Below are 21,251 nucleotides of genomic sequence, written 5' to 3'. Positions count from 1 at the left end.
TAGGAAATGCCCTCGCGGTCAAAGAGCCTTTACAAAGACGGCGCGAGATCTGGACTGTATTATGAAGATTCTGCTTTTTCGTCATATGCTCGTGCCAATCCTATAGTAGAATTGGAGTCTGATCTGACGTTTGACGATGAAGCGAAGACGCCACAAAAATTGTGTACTTTGGCATGGTGGTTAAGAATCTCACTAAAACTAAAGACACAATGATTGCGCAATATATCCGTGGAAGGGGTTTGCCAAAGATTTGGTGATACCCGTCGAGCACACGTCGAATATAAGTTCTGTCCAGACGGAGTATTCTGTGAATTCATCTAACCTCTCACCAAAGACCTGTTCGTGGCGCAAACAAAAACCATGAGTCTTAACCTTAGTCTCTTTGCCAGCCAGGGTCGGAAGATCGGACATCCCTTACGCCATGAGTCGAATTCATCGGCCGTATCACCATCCAACTCAAGTCCTTCAACGCCTTCGACCCCAGCCACAAAAAGGATATCATTTCCGGATTTCCTCCGCCAGTTCTACACTATGGAGTTTTGCCAAATCTCACCGTCGCCCCGCCTTGCGACTTCTCAAGGGTCAGCCATGCTACAGGAGTTCTCGTTGGAACATTCGAGAAACCTCCCGGCAGGTTACTAGTTTAGTATTGAAACCCATGTCATGCAAAGAGACAAGTCTTCTGGATATGATTTACGCTGGAGCCGACCCCATTTTCGATTATTTGAGCAAAGAATCGATACCCATGTACTCCATAGTGCCTGCTGTCAGAATCCTTACAGCCATTTCTCACGTTATGTATATCTGGACACCACATACGGCCTCCAGATTTGGTTGCCAGGAGCTCAGAAATAAATAGTCATTCTATTCTCTTCTGCTCTCTAAGGAAGCACTAAAGAACATAGTGCTTGCACAGGTTAGCCAGAGCATATCCAATGGTACTTATCGATGAAAGAAGAGCAACATTACAATTTCGCGGAGGCAAAAAAAGAGCATTTACAGTAGCGACCGTTATCGCCTTCCATGGCGGAAACATACAGATTGCATTTCAAACCCTAATCAAGTGATACGCTAGTCCAGATATGAATATTGCGTGGATTATTCGTTTCGCAACTGACCAGTCATTAAGTTGAAAATACCAGTATGGAAGATACAACGGTCTAAAACTAGAATCCTGGTTTGGGTAGAGGGGTTCGATACAAGCCCAGCAAATATGCAATCTGTCAACAATTTTCATCTCCACTTCTAGCGACAGACTTACTCCATCTTAAAAAAGCGAAAGTTGCAAAACATGAGCATTGTGTGTATATTGAGCTCACCGATAAGAATATATCAGAATGAAGTCATTATGTCTTTACGGAATATAGAGGGCTATTTTCTGTCCGTAACGCTCAATAAATTCCACGTCTCTGCAAGTCGCCGAGTCCGATCGTGATCTGGAGCGAGAGCCTTCTGACAGCCTGTCAGTGCTCGCTGGTGCATATTCTCTGCCTCCTCCAGCCTACCCTGATCCTTGTAGAGAAGGCCAAGATTGTTGACGGTTCGGAGGGTGCTCGTATGACCTGGATCCAGGGATTTTTCATAGCTTGCTAGTGCTCGCTGGTACATAACGGGTCTCTGTGTGGGTCTTATGAGACAGTAGACACCATTAAATTTACATAATCTGACGGAGGTAGTTATCCCATAGGTAGGAGGCTCTGATTTCATTTTTAGATAGTAGAACACATCCATGTTGAACAAATCTCAACGTTATTTCGATAAAAAGGCCAGCTGAGTCCATCTATTGCCAATGATATTCGAAGCCCGTTATTGTCCTACATCTTCTCTTCTTATCTCTGCAGTATAAAATTCCGATGATCCCTTGTAGCCCAAAATCTTACGCAAGAGCTTCATTACATCTTAAACAATTGCCCATCAGCTGTAAGACCGGCATATCTGAGCGGAGTGCCAAATGTAAATGCACTTGAGCCGGCTTTCCAATAGACGCGTGTCACATCTTTAACAATAAATGGGCGGTTACATTACTTAGTTTTTCTTTGTTGGTATTATTGAATTCGGCCTTGTGACAGATCCTTCAATACGAGGTTAACCATATACGGCTTAGCTCAGCTTGTGATTAGTGTTTGAAATCGCTCCTCTGTGTTGGCCGACATGGAAGGCGAAAGCGGTCGCTACTGTAGCATATCTGAGCACGCAAACTGCACACCAAATTACACCAGGCCTGATAGGACAACAAGGGTTGCGCCTATGCTATCCGTGTCTTCTCCTAACACTCGCTCTACTGATAGGGAAGTAGACCGAATATTTATCGTGATTTCCATTCTGCTTTCAATTAAGACTTTGGCTTATATGCTACTATCTCCTTGAAATTCTGGTTGTGAGGTTTTTCCAATGGTATGAATAGATTAGTCTAGCCATGAAGACGAGCGTGCTGCAAACATAGATTGGATTCTGGAGCTGACAACGGCCCGGGGCCGGAAGTGAACCAAGTATTTCAAAAAACATATGATTAAAAATGTAGGATTGGGAGTCATTGATTGCGTTGCATAGCTAATCGTGGGAAGTCGGTACTCGCTCTTGGTGAGGCAAGGTCATCTGGACCGCGAAGAGTCAAGATCTCCCCCAACAAGGCATTGGACGTAGGAGGAGCGGTCCGTAGTCTCGGCAAAAAAAAATGGAAGCGCTCGGGTCATTTCGATAAAATATAAAGCTCCGTCACCGCCAGAATTATGTAGCACGTGAATCATGCCGTGAATCATGCCCCGGCGGTTCAATTAAGCCCCAGATAGGGGGGCCCAAGGTGAAGGTATTTCAATATGTTCGCCTTGAAATCCTTCCTTTGAGGCTCGTGCGAGGCCTTTCCTTGACTTATCACTGTACCTCCCAACGGTTGACAATCTTTGTCCAATACTAGGGCGAGGGCCCTGTCTCTCGGGCACAATGAGTGAAGCTTTGTTCAACACGGAAGGTTGTTTATCTTTGCGCCCTCCATAGTCGAGGTATACTTATTTGCCACTATTAAATCCGGCAAATTACCTTGGATTAAGCGCTTTCCTATTTGGCGTCTTTTCCCTCGTGGCTTTCCTTGTCTGTCCATCATCCCCCTGCCCGTTCGAACCTGCCTCAACCCCATCGTCTCTGCACCTGACGCTCAGCCAACACGATCAACATCGCTAGGGTATCCAGCTTTGCCTAGAGAATGGAGAAATACGAGACAATCGGCAAAATCGGTGAAGGTACTGGTTATTTATACGGCTTACAAGGACACCATTCCAACTCTCTTCCTAGGTGCCTACGGCGTGGTCTACAAGGCCCGCGAGCTTGGCCATCAAAACCGTGTCGTTGCTCTAAAGAAGATCTATCTAGGAGGTGAGAATGAGGGTGTTCCTAGCACTGCCATCCGCGAAATATCCCTCCTTAAAGAATTGCACGGCCCCAACATTGTACAATTGCTAAACGTTGTTCATGCTGATGGGCACAACCTCTACCTCGTTATGGAGTTCCTTGAGATTGACGTGGAGAGTTACATGAAGAGTGGACGAGGCAAGGCTGCTTTGGGTGGGCCTAAGACGACAGCTAGACGAGGTCTGGGTGGTGCTATAATACAAAGGCTAACGGCGCAGCTGGCAGAGGTTGTCCGTTATTGTCACAACCATCGTGTTCTGCACCGCGATCTGAAGCCGCAGAATTTGCTCATTGACCATAAGGATAATCTGAAGCTGGCCGACTTTGGCTTGGCCCGAGCATTTGGGGGCCCACTGCGCAGCTACACCCACGAGGTTGGGACCAAAATCTGGAGACAGACACAGCGTCGGCCTACTGACACCATCATTTTAGGTAGTTACGCTGTGGTACCGTTCCCCCGAGCTTCTTCTGGGAGACCGCCAGTACTCTACTGGAGTCGACATGTGGTCGGTAGGCGCTATATTCGCCGAGATGTGCACTGGCAAGCCATTGTTCCGAGCGGACTCGGAGATTGAGGAGATCCTGAAGATCATCCGGTAGGTGCTTTCTGTTTGCTACCACTTCTCTATTAACTTAATTCTGTCCGTCGCAGTGTGATCGGTACACCAGATGAAGAGATGTGGCCGGGCGTTACCTCGCTCCCCTCCTACGAGGTCACCTTCCCCAAGTGGAAGCGCATTAGTAAACCCATTGTGACCGACCTGCAGCCGGCTGGTTTGGAGCTGCTGCAGGCTCTGCTCGAGTATAGACCTTCGCAGAGCCCATAAAGCCCAAAGCCCAGCCCAACCCAACCCGCAAATAGGTTAGGTTTTGGGCCCGGTCCTTAGGCCCATCGATGGGCTATGGGCTTATACCTCGAGCCCACTGTGGGTTAATGGGGGCCCAAATGGGCCCCAAACAATACAAACATGCCGAGAATTTAGATGCCAAGATAAGTTGAACCCCCCTTTTGGTATTAATTAAATTACCTCTGTTTTACGTCCGTTTCTTGCCCTGATCCCTAAGGTAATATTATATTAAATTTATAGATTTAGAATCAATTACTAGCATTCTCTCTATATCACGTAAAAAGACACAAGAAAACGCGTTAAATAAAAGATTTTCAAAATTACGGAGGTTCACCAGAAAGTGGTGGTGCTTCCCTATAAAACCTAGATATATATCCAACATCAAAATATCAACATTCACCTCTTCGGTTATATCTTGACCCCCAATAATCGGATTTTGTTCAAAAGTAACATACGCACTCATAGTATTTCCTTTATTCTAAATTTGAAATTTGAACTTCATACGATCGGTGGAAGGTCGTAATACAACGATTACAGAGTCCGCTTTGTCAGCGCCTGCGGGGTTTTTATGGGGGCCCACGGCCCAACCCACGGTGGGCTGCGGGTTAGGCTTTGCGGAGGTCTACTCGAGTATGACCCCGCCCTCCGTCTTTCTGCAAAACAGGCCTGCATGCACCCGTATTTCCCAATGGGCACCTCGTACTACTCGGGACGCACCTAGCACTATGCATATTGGAATGATAGTATTCTTTGAACGTCTTTGTTTTGTTTAGTTACACCCGAGGGCTGCAAATGATGTTGATGACTTACTTTGACGTGCTTTTTTGTCTTACATTTTTGTGACTTGGTTTTCTTACGGTTGTATAGAAGACAGGATTTGAATGTTACAGGTTGAATAGGTGTAAAGTATACATGCCTATTTCGAACGATGGGTTCGAGTTTATATTTTAACATCGGTCAATATTGCGGGTTGGTAGCTCACTGGGACCAGTGTCTTTGTCTTAGGGGTCGATTCAAATCGTTCGTCGCTGCTTGTCCTAGCAGGCGGTAGGCGGGAGGAGAAAGGGTGTGACAACCTAATTGCGATTACAACGTTCGAATCATGTGTGTGCTATTTACGTAGTGAATAGACCTGACGGAATATTGCCAGCTTGTGCCCACTAACAAGGCCTTTTGACTGACACAGCCTTGCGAGTAATCGCGGGCGAAGTAGATCTGACGGGTGATCATTAGCAAACTTGGACCCGGCATATAATTATGGTGCATACGGGGAATTTGCATGCCGCCGTGCCAGCCTTCTGCAGCATCTGGCTCGTGATTTTTATTCTACGGGTGGGGGTCGTTACGGGACCCTGTTTGTCTATTGTGGCCCTCTTAGCTACAGAATGTGAGGCTCGATAAAGCGTTCAGCCTATTTATGCGCGTGTTCGCAGCCCGCTGTGAATTTGATACATGCCTCCGCAGCCTTATAGCGAGAATTATTTATCGAATGGCGTGCGCTCCAGTATTGACGGTCGGTTTTGTTCTGGACCACCGGGCTTGCCATTGTGTTGTAGTGCTTGGTGCTTGTGGAGTGGCATAGTGGAGAGATACGCCCTTATTTAGAATCAGCATAGTCTGCTTCACATGTTTTTCTATATGCTATGATAGGCTCCTTAGTCTAAGTAGGCATCTCTAGTATAAGAAATGTTAACGATAATTATCTTCATCGGCCCCGCGTACTTATACTCCATCAAACCTCTATCAAAGCTTTCGCCCTGATACTAGCGCGCCATTGACTATAAATAGGCTTGGCAACATCAGCTACAGCACTCTAAGTTAAGCACTGCACAATGTTTCCTAGAACTAAAAGTTTTCTGCCACATTCCCTCTCTCTAGGACGTTATACAGGGGTCATATGCATGATATTTGAAGCTCAATCATAGATGTACAAAACTACTGACGATAGGAAGAAAATCTCGGGGTTTACATCCGTAGATGCGCTCTATACTACCTTCAATACGATTTGTCGACATTATTGGAAAGAAAATCAGCAACCATGCTACTATAACATAATTGATGATGATTTGCTCACATTCCCATGTTGACATAGCCATCGCCATTTACTGCGTGAGGGTAGCATGCACATGTTTTACAACTTACCCCATCTCAAGATGCGTGAGAACAGGATAGCCATGAAAAGAATATAGCTGCTGATTATATAATTTACGGCCAAGTTCTTTTCACTGGCCAAATTGAGCTATGACCTGGATAGCTTTCAAAGTGCGCTTATTTTTATCCACAGCTAATTTAATAACTGGAAGGTCACTTCATTCAATGGCTGAGAAGTCATAGTGCAAAGCCTCGAGCGCGTCAATTTGTCGTAGTAAAGATTTCAGCACATCCAGCGGTATGTTCGATGCTAGAAGCCGTAGATCGAGAATAGAATTCATAGACTCTGTCTTGATAGTAAGGCTTTGCCAAGGTATTGATGGAGGGCGCAGCCATATATAGCATCAGTAGGTTCTGAAAAGGTAATGATACACGAATTGCGGTAACGAAGGACGCCTTGAAGGCTTTGAGGGTCAACACAAAACTACTCCGATTTTCAGACGTTCGGAAATTGTCCCAAGCCTGTTTCTCATCACCAGGCAAGCCCCGTTTTCAAACTGAATCTCCTTTAGAAAGGTTCAAGTGATTGAATCGGAGATGACGATGCTTGCCTTTTCGTCCTATTATTTTAAAGAAATGAGAATCAGACTAGAATGAGGGATTTTTCGGTACACTATTTGAACCGAAGTAACGAAACGGTCTGTAGCATGTCGTGGCAGGCGAGGCCTTGCTGAAGGAGAGCCTTGTATACTTCGCGCTTTTGATTGGACCCATCATTTGATGGTAGTGGCGTAGAAACTTTAGAAACAGGCCGCCTTTTCGTCTTATCATAATAATGCTGCATGTCACTAGGGCCTTTCCGGTCCTCTAGCTTAATTGTTCTGTAGTTAGGTATAAACTGTTCGTTTGATGAAGAAAACATTCGGACCCTTTGAGTCACGCGATCTCGGACAAAAAGAAATGTATCTTGGTCACATAGTACTCCTAACTCGTGGATTTTTTTCCTCGCGCCATCGTGTCTTTTTTTGAATGTAATTCTTCTGTCTCTGGGATTGACAATTTTGATAATCTTGCGAGCTACTTTCCCCATTTTTGATAATGTTTGACCCCAGAACTGGACATAGAAGGATAAATACTTGATTATAGGGCAAGCTACTACTGAGAGGATTGTTAAAATTGGAATCAATCTATTTTGGGACCTTTGGAACGGTCTGGTTGTTTATGAATAGCAACTCAGTGGGTTTCGCTTTTACCATTTTGGAAAAGCTAGCGCGTGTCACCTTTTTAGGACCTATGGACATTGGAAGACTTCTAAAATAAATAAGGAATTAAGTGCTGACCCGCATAGAATTGGTAAGTGACTAGCAATAGCGATAATTTCGATTTTCCGCTAATCTGCCAATTAATTATCTATGCAGCACCAACATTTTTAGCAAGAACAATAGAAATATTTTGCAGATAAAGATAACGTAAAGCATCAAGTAGCGATGGGCACACTCTGGCATAACTACACGACGTAGAGGGCTATTTTACAATCGATTACGGAGATTGGCTTTTTCAACAAGATCCTCAACTTATCATAGATTCAACGGATATCTTGTAAGGGCTTCAAATCCGCCTTTATAATTCCATCGTGGTCCAGGATTCCTTTTGCGGTCCAGATAGGCTTATATTAGAAGATAATACCAGTTGTCCCAGTCTACATGGTACTGCTTTCTTCGCACGGAACCGGTTTTTTGTTGAGTGAAAGGTCTAGCACAAAATACCAAGATCCATTTGGCCTTCAGAAGACAGAAGGGGACACCATGAGTAGAGCTCTTCGATGGAAAGACGCGTCCAGAGAAACCTTTATCGATCAGCCTAGATACATGTAATATCACAATTGTAGTACTATGGCCAATGGAGTTGGCTAGAATTTAAGTTGAGTTTCTATCACCTCGTATATCTATGTATATCTATCAATTTAGCAAATTGCAAGTCTAAATCTTGCCAAAGACGCTGTCAAAGCGTATGACGAATGGTAAATAGGAAGGGAGTCCCTGATAGGTCCTTGAATAATCGCTGAAATTCTGGCGGCTCAATGACTGTGAAAAGAGAATTATTCTCAAGAATTCAAGGAATCATCATTCCCATGTTATCCCGAATATTAATGTGATTGCAGTAGATGGATGGATAGCGCCAAAAACAATAATGGAAATTCACCTTCAACTATCTCGAATACCGTTTGACCTTTCCGCTTTCCTTTGCAAGCTATCTACGTGTTCTAACCCCACCCCCTTCTGGTCTATGGAGAGATTATATTTCCAGTCGATACTGTACGACCACGATTCCAACTACCTAACCCCAATGGCCTTGATTGACAACCTCGGCAGCTGAGAAACTGCTCGTGGCATTTGGCCAAGGTTTCCCCGACTTACCATTCTTCCATCAACTCGTCGTCCGGATTCCACCACGGGATTTTTATTTATTCCGAACAAGATATAGTCGTTTTATATATATAGTTATGCGTCTCCCTTTACCGTTCAAGAGTCGATGGATAAATTTAGCCATCTTGGTAAAACCTGGGATGAAGGCAACAGGGATAACTAGACCTTTGGTGACTGAGATTCAGGCGCCTAAAAAGAGAATTCGGGCCCCTAGAGCACGCTAATACACACTTGTATCAGCCGTAGGCGCACACTTCCAGTACACATAATGTGTACTTTCTGGGGCATCTGTATAATGCCTGCCTGGGTATTGCTACGATATTTATTAAGATCTTGTTATTTAGCCGCTTTACCCATATTTAGACATTCATGTTCTTTATAGAACCTCGTTCTCATGTCTCGTATTCTACCACAATAGAGCGCTTCATCTCACCCGAGGTTTTGGCCATTTGTTTGCTTGTTTGATTCAATATAATAATTGATTTTGCAATGAACTGTTTCTTTAATTTCATCATCCTCAGTCTCGTAAAAACTGTGTTCTCCGTCCCCACCCGCTATCTAGAAACTCTCTCTACCTTTAAAAGCCCTTTCTGAAGTGGTATTCGGCACACATCCCTTTCAAGGCAATAGTAGGCAAGAGTGACAGACGGTATGTAGACCCACCATTCAATCATAAAACACGCAGCTGATACAGTGCTAATGTTGATTTCATGGAAGACTGAAAGCTCAGCCTGGGGTATATAGAACGGCGCTGAAATGTTATCAGACATTTTCAATAACGATAACCTTTGGTGTATAATCGTGGGAATCATGTTAATTTTTTTCGGTCTCATTTTGCGCTTCAATGAAGATCTCAGTGGGGACAATCATTATTTTGGTTATCCATAATCACGAACGATAATTTAGGATGCACATTTCACGGATTCCAGCTCGGCCGGGTCTGGATAGTTGCGACAATGTGCCCATTTGAAATTCGGGTCTGAGAAAAAGCTACGTCGACAGGATTCATCAATCAAAGCTTTACTTCGAACAAGATCTTTAAGTCCACCAAGTCCACCAAGCCCATCAGATCGTGCACTAAGCCAGCTTGCGAAAGGCTTCCGCCTTACAATGCATAGTTCTCTTCTACTAGCGAAGGAAAATAAGGAACTACGCGTTAAAAACGAGAAGAAGAAGCAAAAGCGCACTCGATCTAGAATGCATATGCCCGCCAAAGAAGGCCTCTCAGGTCAAGAAGCTTCTCAATTGATTACTGAGCTGGTGGAAGCAATTGATGTACCTCCACCCCCCGGGGGAACAACCCCTTCGCTGCCTTTACAGCCACGTACACGGGCCTTCTGTAGTGGGTGTGGTGAAATAGGGCATAAAATCAATAGATGCCCAGCTAAATAAATTTTTTTCAATTGGATTAACTTAATGGCCTTTTGCTTGACATAAATGTATTTAAAAATTAGTTGGTTGGGTTGGGTGGCCCACTCGCTTACTGGTTACATTAGGTATATCCTCACCTCTTGGGAGGGTTGAAGAGACTTGAAGCACCTGGTTTTCCAATTTCTCACAATTAACCTTTAAAAAAGACCCGCGACTGTTTTTCAAAGTTTCATCGCCATCGAGCACCTTCATCTGCGGCTCTCAGGGTTCGGGTAAAAGCCATACCTTGTCTTGCATACTGGAGGGCTATTTAATTCCCTCTGAGGCTGGTAGACTTATGAATCCGTTGACAGCTGTCCTTTTTCAGTATGACACTTTCATCTGCGATAATGGCGGTCCACCTTGTGGGGCTGCATTCCTCGCATCTCACTCTCAGATCAATGTCAGAGTTCTGTGTGCTCCAACAAACATTAGAACTATATAGGTAATCTAACTTTAGCCCCGAAATGTTATTGCCTCGAATATATATCTTAGGGGACCTACGCAAGGTTCAATATCAAGGTGGAGCCTTTGAAAATAGATCAAGCCAACCTGAATACCAAGCGCATGCTAGATCTTATGGCTGTGGGTCAAGACAAAGGGCCAGTACCTTTTGTACAGGCATACTGTCCAGCGTATTCTAGACATCCCACTTCGATTACCAAGCATTCAAAAAGCGAGTCCTTGATTCTGATATTCTTCCTAGTCAACTCGAGCCCTCGAAGCAACGCCTAGAGACAATTGAAAGCTTCATGCCTTCCCAGCAAGCAAAGCCACCGAGTGGGCTAAAAAAAAAGGGAAAAATCCCAGGGCGCAGGCTTGAGCTGGGCACCAAAGTTTAGAACCTGACAGTCAATCCCAGTATCGCAAAGACGGGTTAATTTGTTTGACCAGCCATCACCATGGACGATCATTGATATTTCTTGCCCTTGCATCTCTCCTGATACAGCTTGTTCTCTGTTCAATATTTGCTTTGAAATATTCATGGAGCAGGACACAAAAATTGGCCCAATAGTTGCACTCGATGAGGCTCACAAGGTTCGTCACTTACGAATAGGATCTCATACTGATGGCCGTTGACGCGGCGTGTATAGTATATGAAAGATTCAGTCGAACCGCGCAGCTTTACCGGGAACACCATCGACATTATTCTTGACAATAACGGGAGGCTACGCTGGAAGTACGAAAACCCGGAGTTAATCGCGAGTAGGCTCTTCCGCCTTGCTATGTATAGTTCCTGAATCTGTTATACTGCTATAGCTCCTACAAACGATATCTCAGGCTTAGTCCTATGACATGGGCCGTCCGAGGAAAATTTCACCGTTCACTATGGCCTACGAAAGATGCTTTATTTTGAGATCCGTTCTCTGCACGACAAGGCTTCTCTTCACAATCGTATCTCGAAACTCGAAAAACTACCACAATTCTTATGAATTCGGGGCGCATTTTTATGCATGACAACGCTTCAATTCATACGGCTAAAATCATTAACGCGTAGTTGTGGGAGAATGCAATTCCTACTACCGACCGGCCGCCGTATTCGCCGGATTTGAACCCTATTGAACATGCCTAGGCGAAGCTAAAAGAAATGATCGATCGCCTCGATCCTGACCAGGATAATTTTGTAGGAACCAAAGAAGAATTAGTTGAGCATTTTCAACAATTAATTCACCAGGCATGGGGGGAGTTAGGTCAGGATTACTTTGATGGGTTGATTCGAAGCATGAATCGAAGGTGTGAGGCAGTAATTGCCGCTCAGGGGTGGTATACTAGGTATTAAAAGCATGTAAATAATATTACAAGACTCTCTATGAAAATATACTATTTTCATTGTATTAAATTAATATTACTGTATACGGGAATTAAATGAAATGTATGGGGTGTGAGATATATTTGAAGTAGGAGCGGGATCACGGAAACTTTTGCAGTGGGGCTGGGCTGTATAACTCGCCGACTTAGCAGAAAGATAACTGTTATTTATACCTGTTTTGTAAAAGCTCTATTCTAATCTACTAACCGTGCCAAGCGCCCAACCACCCATACTTGGTGTTGGTGGGCCCCACTTAACGATAATTTTCCACTTTGGCATCAACTATGTTAGCATTTTACACCATACCACGATGTCGGAACAAATTGAACATGTCGAAGATCAAAACTTAAGAGCTACCACTGCATTACGGATGGCGTAATACCTCGTTCGTAAGCAAGCCCGGCCGTGGGCCCACTCAAGGTATTATTGGCTAGACCTGGCTTTAAACCTCCGCATGGGTCCCTACCCCGGAACCTCGAACCTCACCTCTTGAGGTGAGGTTCCAACCTCTATCGACCCGCATGAACCTGCATATACATAATTTCTTGACGCCTTTCCTCTTTTGGCTGGATAAAATTGATGATTCATCTCTGTTTTTTAAAGCTGGTCCGTCAACCTATAGACTTTTCACTGAATACTCTATCAACATAATGAATTATAAAGATATAGTTATTGAAACGTAAATAGGAGGCGTGGTCACCTACAAATTATAGGTAATATTCGATGATATCGACGTGGTGGGTGGTCAATAGAGGTCATCGATAAAATAGCATATAAAGTTGTAGATATATATATCGCTGAAAAGTATGTGTATCTTTATCAGTAGAACTACTGTTCTTTAAGAAAATTATAAAGACGCACTTTAATCCCCTCATTTTAATATCATTCAAACCGTTATATCTTCTTCTATCACTTTGTCTTTCAGAATTCAGCTTAACTGATCTGGATATACCGTGAATCCGGTTCAAAGGTCCTAATTGTTAGACTTAGACGTTCTATTTTTCCTATATTGAGGTTCTCATTGAGGTTCGTTGAGGTTTATTGAGGTTCATTTCTATAGTGATCCACTATACTAGCGAATCAGATATAGATAGGTGGATATAAAAGTTGATAGATAAATTTGAGCATTGTGGAATAGGGATAAACAGAGGGACCAAGAAGATCATGTAACTTCTACAGAATAACTAGTAAGTTCCTTATTATCTTCCCTAAGTTATACTGGTTTACCGAATTTATTATGTCTCAGATTACCGACGGCTACGGCTACATGCGGCATCATCTAGCTTCGAAGTTCGAAGGGTTACCGCTAGACGCGCTATAATTCCTTACCCCTGACGATACGCTATCCCAACGCGAAAGCCAGTTTGATTCAAGTCCTGACCCTCTAGATAACCAAGTCCGATCTCGTGCAGGACCTCGGGCCCTAGATACCCTTACGCGAATCAAGCCAGATAGTATTAACGAGTATATCGTCTTTACTACCGACATGTCCGCGGAATTCGTTAAGTGGTGGCTTCAAACCGACTTTGGTAAGAAGAAGCGGCTAAACTGGGAAGTCAGCGGTCGCGCAGACTGCTGGACTGGGTTTCAACAAGTTGCACATACTAAAGATTGAAAGCCTGGCGTTATGTGCAATCGGTGCCGCACAGTTCTTACGCATCCAGCTACAAATCATACTGGAAACTCATCGATGCAGAAGCATCTTGATGGGCCAAGCTGTCGACAGCGAATTACGAAGAAGGGTAATATCCAGCAACAACTCAGCGACGCGGTATGTTCGAGATAGCCTATATTAACTATTAATACTAATAATGAATTCACTATCTTTTAGGCCGAGAGAAGACCAGCGCCTATCTTTACCCAACAAACATGGGAACAGAAGATTCTAAACCTAATCACTGTTTCACATTTACCCTTCCTCTTCGTCGAGCACCAAGAATTCTATGACCTCATTTCCTACGCACGGCTAGCACCTACACCACCGACCGTTCCATCAAGAAAGGTGATTCGCGACCGCCTCTGGGGTTTTGTTACGGAGTATTAACAAGAGACACTATAACAGCTCCCATCTGGTGCAAAAATGTCGATTGCGCTTGACTGCTGGGTTTCACCATTCAAGCACGCATTTATGGCTATCACAAGATACTTCCTAGACCAGGAATGGGAGTATCGTGAGGTCCTACTTGGGTTTGAGCCAATTTCTGGATCTCATACTGGCGTGAACCTCGGGGATGTAGTTCTCCAGATCCTACAAAAGCACCAAATCGTTGACCGAGTACTGGCGGTGACAACTGATAATGCATCTAACAATAAGACACTTATCGCAGCAGTGAATGATTCAATCAAGAAGCTACATATGGAGACGGATTCTACGATTATCCAAGTGCCCTGCCTTGCGCATGTTTTTCAATTGAGTCCGGTTGACTTGCTTGGTAAAATCAAGGCTTCGCCAAAGAATGATAGCGCCGAGACAGAATGGTCTGATGATCGTATAAGTTTACTTCGTGCGCGCCAGCAGAAACATGAGATCGCCGATACTCTGAACAAGGTATGTTTCTATTTATGAATCATGAATAGTTTACATAAATTAGTGCGATAGTTATAACTATAATAAAAATAAAAATAAAAAATGTTTTTACATAATTATATATCTAAATTACAATTAGATGCTCCAAATATTCTGGTTCCTGATAGGTCTGAGGTCTTGCGGTTTATATCAACGGAAGCCCTCAACGCAAGGAAGCCTTCCTGAATACCCAGCCTAGTAGTACGCTACGGCTTCTTCTAATCCAGAATGTTCGTCCACGGTGGAATTCGACATTTCTGATGCTCCGACGGGCGAAGAGGCTTTATATCGCATTCAACAAGTTCTGTTCCGACTAAGATCAACACCATTTTATATTGAGTGCAGAGGGGTGGCGACAGATTGACTATCTGCTTTGTATTCTTGAGCCCCTTTTCACCCTCACTACGCTAGTTTGTCGTACTAAAGTCTCGACTATCCACCTTGTCTTTACGATTTACAATAAGCTCTTCGATCATCTTGAAAGATCGATGCGTCAGCTTCGTCGAAAGAAGGTTCCCTGGAAACAGCTAATGCTTTCCTCCCTCGATGCTGCGAAAGAGAAACTGAAGAAATAATACGGCGAGACAGATGATATCGAAGGTAATCTCTATGCAATTGGGACCCAGCCTGAGATAGGAAAGGACTACAGAATGGAATACCGCGAGAGTCTTCAGTCTCTTTTTGAGAGATACAGCCAACGTATACCATCAGAGATGATACAATCTGACAGCCAGTTATTCACAACTGAATCGGAGCTTAAGAAGGCCATTGACGGCAATTCTTCACAACGATTAACTGCTCCGCAGTACGACGAGCTCACCAAATATCTCTAGAATGGTAAGTAAGTAAGCCTACTTTATGAATCATATAACTAACATTACCTAATTAGATACTATCAATGGATCTATTCGGATCTTCTAGAAAGATCATCAGAGGGAATTCCCTATTCTTGCAAGCATTACCCGTGATATCATGTCAATTCCAGCGACTGGTGCCGGAGTTGAGCGTCTTTTTAACTCTACCCGGGATGTATGCCACTACCACCAGGGGTCGTTAAACCCAGAGACTGTTCGCGATATTATGTTACACATGTATACAACAAGATTCGATATCAAGGAGCAGCGGCTGATTCTCCAAGAGTATCTTTTAGACCATGAGATAGCCGCTTCGGCCGAAACAATTGATGTCCAGACACATGCTTTCGAGGGTATTAGTGATGATGAGGAGGATATCGAGGATACAACGACTGCTATATCAATTACGCAAGCAACCCCGGACGCACCGCCACTCTCAGCAGTCGCCGCTGACAAGCGGCCTGCGGTTAATTCTGACAATGAGGAAGACTCTGATGCTGATGAATTTGGGGATCCAGATAAGAACAGGGCATCACCCTTACCTGACTTCCCTGATACGCAGCATCGTGCATCCGGTAGAATGCGGAAGAAGTCGAGACTACTGTATGGGTACATAGCTTGATTACTTGAATCTTGACTCTTCAGAACTATAACCAGACACTGCACTATAGATGTAATATAAACCATTGATAATTGATAGTTGAGACACTAATTCGAAGCTGAACCCTTGATATGCACTAAATCCTCCTGTAAGGACATACATTAATGAAGTTTTGGCTTATAATTACGAGAGAATACAATCTATTTCTACATAATTTATGCAGTTGACCCTAAGTCAGGTTTTTTACCTATTTGTCATGCTTGTTGAACTTCAGGTTCACCCGCGGGTAACCTCCATGGGGTTCGGTCCAAGATAGAACCACCCGGAGGTTCTAGGTCATGGAACATTAACCTCCGGGTGGGTGAACCTCCTTGAGGTTGGTGAAGTTCACCCGCGGCTCCTGGCCAGGTCTATTATTGGCCACTACTTTTATAGATAAACCAGCTTTATCTTAACTTGACTTTATGTATGCAAAATTGGATCTAAACACACTTCTAGCATATATCTAGGATATAGTATTAGAACATAAAATATACCGACGATATAATCTATAGAGATTTCGTTCACCTCGGACGTAGTAGCTGTCTCTTCTTTTCCTACTTAGGGATTCTTTAGTGCGTGGATAATATGTAAGATACCACGATCGTTGGTTTTAGGATACTCTAGGAGTAGAACATGCTCATGCACCTGCTGAGCGATAACAGAGGTCCTCCTATTACTATTAATCAAGATTCTATCATCGCGAACGTAGGTTAAGTTTGGACTTGAAGTATCGTTCTCAGGACCATCCTCGGTATCGTCGGCGTAGAAACTAGTGTTAGAGTCTGACGTTGATGTATTGTCGAGAATGTCTCGGTAGAGAAATGAGTCCGAAGTTGTATTGAGACTCCTTCTCGGCTGCGTATGTTAAATACGGTGGGAACAATATGCAAGAAGCGTTAATCTCAGCTTGAACGTGTGCTTCTACTCAGGATTCGATGGAAGAATAAATAGCTGCTTCTAGAACTGGATTTTGAAGCGATAGATCGCCCATTGAGGTACGATCGAGGATATTGCCTTGTATAGAGACAGGATCCACGGTTAAGTTAGGGCTTGGTGGTATGTAAAATAGTATCAGGTTGACAGAGATTTAAAAAATCTGCAAGGGAAAAATAATATTGTATAATTATGAACTTCTAGTCCCCGACAGGTCAGGGAGGTGAAGGATGTGCTAATATATCATCATTTATTGCAAAGGTTGCAAGTAAGAACCGACTTGACCACGCTTGACGTAGAGTTTCTTTTGTCATTTTGGCTTAGTCTGAGGGTTGCCCGTAGACCATTTTCTTGCTCCACAAAGGTACATGTGATGTTCTTCTTCTCTTGGGGTCACTGCCAGCAACCTCCTGGTCTAGTGTAAACCCCGTTGCCGGTTGTCGCGTAGAGAACTTCCGCCTTGGATCTTACTGGAGCAAAAGTTGAGGGTTGATATAATCGACGCACATCGCCCGGTGATGCAGCTCAGACCAAGGCTCGCCTAGGAAATTATCCTAAAACCCGGCACTTACGAGGTCGCCATGTTCGTACGTGGTATTACCAAGAAGGCAGAGGTTAGAGCATATCTCTGACGACACCAGCGAGCTATCCGTAATACCCCAGTCAGGTAGGGTAGGCCACTGTAAGCCGCTGGGGTGACCAAAATGCGGATCTGGCTGCTCAAGCACTAGTAACGTAGCTTCCGGGGCAGGGCTTTCGCTTTTCCGGTTGGTGGCAGACTCGCCGCACTTTTTGGTTTCCGGGGTGGGAGATTATGAAGCCCACTTTATCCGCGACTGGAGCCCCTTGATGGTGGACTGGTTGAGCACGGAGTGCAGCGTAGAATGGTGATGGCGCTCGATGGTTGCTAGCTCTTCGAATTTGCAACGAACGGCCGTTTCTTCACTCCCCCATCTTAGGCCAATGGCCTTGGAGATAACTTGGCCGTCGATGCGGTGGTTTTTCTGTCGCAAATACTCCTTGAAAATCCCATAGTAGGCAGCTCGGTAGAGTAAAAACGCATTCATCGGACGCGCAATCTTTCCTTTTTTCCTTGCTTCTTCCATACGATCAGCGAATGGTCGATGTACCCAACGGTGCATGTCTTTTATAGGGACATCCACCTCTAGCAGGTCACTTAGTGGTCGAAAAATAATATCTTTGACCATTGTAATAGGTAGGTCTTTTGGCGGTTCAAGTTTCCGCCCTACCTTATGGCGCGCCATCAAAAATTGATTTATGTTTCTGGTTAGTGAACAAAGTGGAGGAAGAACTTTGAGATAGATTTGAGGTCCTTACAAGAATTAAGCTGATGTAATATATCAGAAGAAGATTAACTTCGAACAGCTATTGACAGGCTTGGCTCGGCAAAAGCAGTTTCGCCAATAAATAGAGCAGGTGGGATCGTTCGATTTATTTGGTATTTGAATGAGTAACTAGTCGTTGGAAGTTTAGTCAACAAGAGGTTGGTCTGCTTGCCAAACATGTCATGACCGTCGTTTTGATGATAGCTGACATTTTTCGGTTATTCACGATACAACCAAGCTCAAGTTTTGTGTCAAGTCAGCCGATATCTGGTAATATCGCGAAATTAGTGCAAAGCTTCACCAGGCCATCACGTTAAGGTACACAATGTCTCAAAGTTTTGCTCGAACTCTACGTTGCCTATCAAAATAGCGGCCATCAATCACGCATCGCAGTTCTCAAGATTATTGTCTCCCACCTACAGTATCAATCTATAGAAGTCTGGCAACCTCGGTTGCGTGGTGCACATAGCCATTCAAAATATGCCGCTCTCCGCAGTAAAATAAACTTTCTCTCAAGCTTCGCTGTTATTGTGGTTTACGAAATTCGATAAAGATGAACCGTAGCTGCGTCATTTTGCGCGGCCTTCATTCCAGCCAACAAAACCTTTCTTTTATTTATAGGCAAGGTGCCCCCACGCATCGACACTCTGAATTCTCAATGGTTTCCACTCGTCAACATTGCTTGTCTATTGACGTCCTCCCGTGTGCTTGATCTCTCGAAACATCGTGCCGAGTCTCCTAGAGCCTCTAGCTCCCGGAAGTACATACGTGTCGGGCTCCCAGCAATAGAAGACCCATTTGAGTTTCCTGGTGGGGGAACATGCGCTGGAAGCTCATTGAATTTACTGCCCACAACTCTGACCGGGCGTACCGTGGGCCGCGGCTCGACTGGGACCCCATCAGTCTCATTTGGTAGAGACTGGCCGGACTTAAGACCGAGAATATATATCCAGGGGCGTCTCCGCGAGCATAGGCCATGCTGTGGACGATGCTTTTCGCTTCACAGCAAGCCATATTAACACTACGCAAGCTGCTCCAACAGTAGGGATCGCGACACCAACCGCGACAGGCATAATCCAGCCTTCCTCCCGAGACATGGAAGCTCGAGAGGCAGTAGTCTTCGGTTGCGAGGGCCTTTCCGATGTAGTATATGGGTACCAAGCAGGGAAGTTTTCGTGTAAGATGCACCAAACAGTGACTTGAGCTGGGGGTCTCCTCAGGATTCTGGCGCTGTTCGACTGGCGTTTCCTTTTGCTCTATATCTTGTTAGCCACGGGGCTCACAGACTCGTCAGACAAGATCAATGACCCACGTTCCTCTAATCTGCTGAGTCACCACACTTGGTACAGGATATTCCTCGACAGCGTCCGGAGAGTATGTCTTCTGAAATTCCAGATGATTGAGACTTAATGTCTGCAGGATTCCACCTTCGAGACAGACAGATGGATCCTTGTATAGGTCCCCCGCCACTAACATGTGGCTTAGTAGGACACCGAAGCATTGATGTCCACTGCGACTATGGCGAGAGCTCCCGGTATAGGCTTTGATCCACATGAACGATGGCAAGGAAAAAAAGTACACATCGTCGTAAGGGGTGGCGGAAGCATTCTGTCCGTTTTAGCCGCCGTGAATGTAAATATTGTGAGAACTGCCATCCGACGCAGAAACGAGAGTGGAGCAGAAGGAGGCACGACCGCTCGAGGGAGCATCGCCCGTGGTGTTTTGAAGGTACCTGTTGGTTGAAATAACACTTGAACTTTTGCTCACTTTCCAGAAGCCGACGGCGCACGTACCATGTATTGTGTGCAATATCGTAAATTGGAATGACAGTCATAAAGTCCGGATCGGTCAGGGACTGCGCTGAGTTAACCAATGTCCTCCCAAGGTCGGTAGAACGGGGTGATTTGCTTCACATCCTGCTCTTGCTGTGCGGAGGACAGACCGGAGGGATAAATGTCTTCTGGGTTTTTCACTCCGCCAATCACTGCGAGAACCCTGCTGGGAAACCGGTCTCCACACCACTTGCGGATTCGCTCGGCTCGCAACATAGTTTGGTAGTGTCAGGTTTCGCCAAAGTTTATGATATCCAGTGGCTGTCAGATTCGCTACAATCAATGTATTCGCCGATGTATTCGCTGACCCATCGTCCGAAGTGATGGGGCCCCAGTCCTGACCTCGCATGCCACCAAAATAAAAAGCTAGGTCCTCGCCCGGCATAGATGCTAGGCCCCCATCTCTGACATAGCGAGTCATACTACTTGATACGGTAGATTTCGAAAACGGCTTCCCCTTAGAACACTCACGGCTTGTTTCTCGGCCCGTACCCGAAACCACACTAGTTCGAATTTGGATTTGGTATTGATCATCCTTGGCTCACAATGCATGTTAGCTTACCACTAGTCCTAATTTAGGCTAGTGTGGTTCCGGGTACGGGCCGAGAAACAAGCCGTGAGTGTTCTAAGGGGAAGCCGTTTTCGAAATCTACTGTAACGAGGAATTGAAGAACGACCCTTCGTCATGACCCGAGCCCCCATCCAGATATCTATATCCAAGGACCTCTCTCGCGCCAGGAACATCTTCGCTGTCCATTGGCTGGGTTGATCCTCTAGCAAGGTGCTATTAGAACAAGGCTCGTGGAAGGGAGCGGCATTATTGTGCTAACCCGTAGTGGATTATTTGTCGGTTATTTCCAAACATCGCACCACTTTCAAAGTTTGGCTGGGTTGTGGTTAGGTTGGGCCACTTTGCGAACAGACTAGATAAGTTGCTTGTTTCAATGTTGAATCGATTAGCGAGTGATATGCTATAGAACGTGTCCCCAGAGTTTCCTAGTTGGAACAGTCAGCTTTTGTTCGCGATGCATTGTCGTAACAGCTTTCGGTTACTTGCCGTCGCTTGCTGGAATGCCGTATGATCCAT

The 21,251-nt window shown here is 44.8% G+C and overlaps 6 protein-coding genes across 6 annotated transcripts; 2 read left to right on the top strand and 4 right to left on the bottom strand.

The window, feature by feature from the left end:
- Nucleotides 1-1,371: 1,371 nt before the first annotated feature.
- On the bottom strand, nucleotides 1,372-1,608 carry N7471_010403 (tetratricopeptide repeat protein; the record flags this gene model as incomplete). Its single annotated transcript, XM_057283122.1, has 1 exon — nucleotides 1,372-1,608. The coding sequence occupies one exon, from the start codon at nucleotides 1,606-1,608 to the stop codon at nucleotides 1,372-1,374; it is 237 nt and encodes a 78-aa protein (XP_057132101.1).
- Nucleotides 1,609-3,199: 1,591 nt separating this feature from the next.
- Nucleotides 3,200-4,974, top strand: N7471_010402 (uncharacterized protein; the record flags this gene model as incomplete). The annotated part of the gene is made up of 5 exons (XM_057283121.1): nucleotides 3,200-3,236; nucleotides 3,289-3,779; nucleotides 3,838-4,001; nucleotides 4,058-4,132; nucleotides 4,791-4,974. The coding sequence occupies 5 exons, from the start codon at nucleotides 3,200-3,202 to the stop codon at nucleotides 4,972-4,974; spliced, it is 951 nt and encodes a 316-aa protein (XP_057132100.1).
- Nucleotides 4,975-15,528: 10,554 nt separating this feature from the next.
- N7471_010401 (uncharacterized protein) lies at nucleotides 15,529-16,032 on the top strand (the record flags this gene model as incomplete). The annotated part of the gene is made up of 1 exon (XM_057283120.1): nucleotides 15,529-16,032. One exon carries the CDS (start codon nucleotides 15,529-15,531, stop codon nucleotides 16,030-16,032), a length of 504 nt encoding a protein of 167 aa, XP_057132099.1.
- A 1,766-nt stretch (nucleotides 16,033-17,798) lies between these two features.
- Nucleotides 17,799-18,128, bottom strand: N7471_010400 (uncharacterized protein; the record flags this gene model as incomplete). Its single annotated transcript, XM_057283119.1, has 1 exon — nucleotides 17,799-18,128. One exon carries the CDS (start codon nucleotides 18,126-18,128, stop codon nucleotides 17,799-17,801), a length of 330 nt encoding a protein of 109 aa, XP_057132098.1.
- Nucleotides 18,129-19,100: 972 nt separating this feature from the next.
- Nucleotides 19,101-19,808, bottom strand: N7471_010399 (uncharacterized protein; the record flags this gene model as incomplete). The annotated part of the gene is made up of 2 exons (XM_057283118.1): nucleotides 19,101-19,580; nucleotides 19,629-19,808. Coding segments are annotated over 2 exons (660 nt in total), but the record flags the coding sequence as incomplete, so codon positions are not given.
- Nucleotides 19,809-19,813: 5 nt separating this feature from the next.
- On the bottom strand, nucleotides 19,814-20,513 carry N7471_010398 (uncharacterized protein; the record flags this gene model as incomplete). Its single annotated transcript, XM_057283117.1, has 2 exons — nucleotides 19,814-20,064; nucleotides 20,246-20,513. The coding sequence occupies 2 exons, from the start codon at nucleotides 20,511-20,513 to the stop codon at nucleotides 19,814-19,816; spliced, it is 519 nt and encodes a 172-aa protein (XP_057132096.1).
- Nucleotides 20,514-21,251: the final 738 nt, after the last annotated feature.

Source organism: Penicillium samsonianum, assembly GCF_028829775.1.
Source record: "Penicillium samsonianum strain IBT 33392 chromosome Unknown utg000006l_segment0_segment0, whole genome shotgun sequence".
Classification (NCBI taxonomy): domain Eukaryota; kingdom Fungi; phylum Ascomycota; class Eurotiomycetes; order Eurotiales; family Aspergillaceae; genus Penicillium; species Penicillium samsonianum.
Note: the sequence above shows the minus strand (reverse complement) of the source record. Positions and strands in the feature narration are given on the sequence as shown.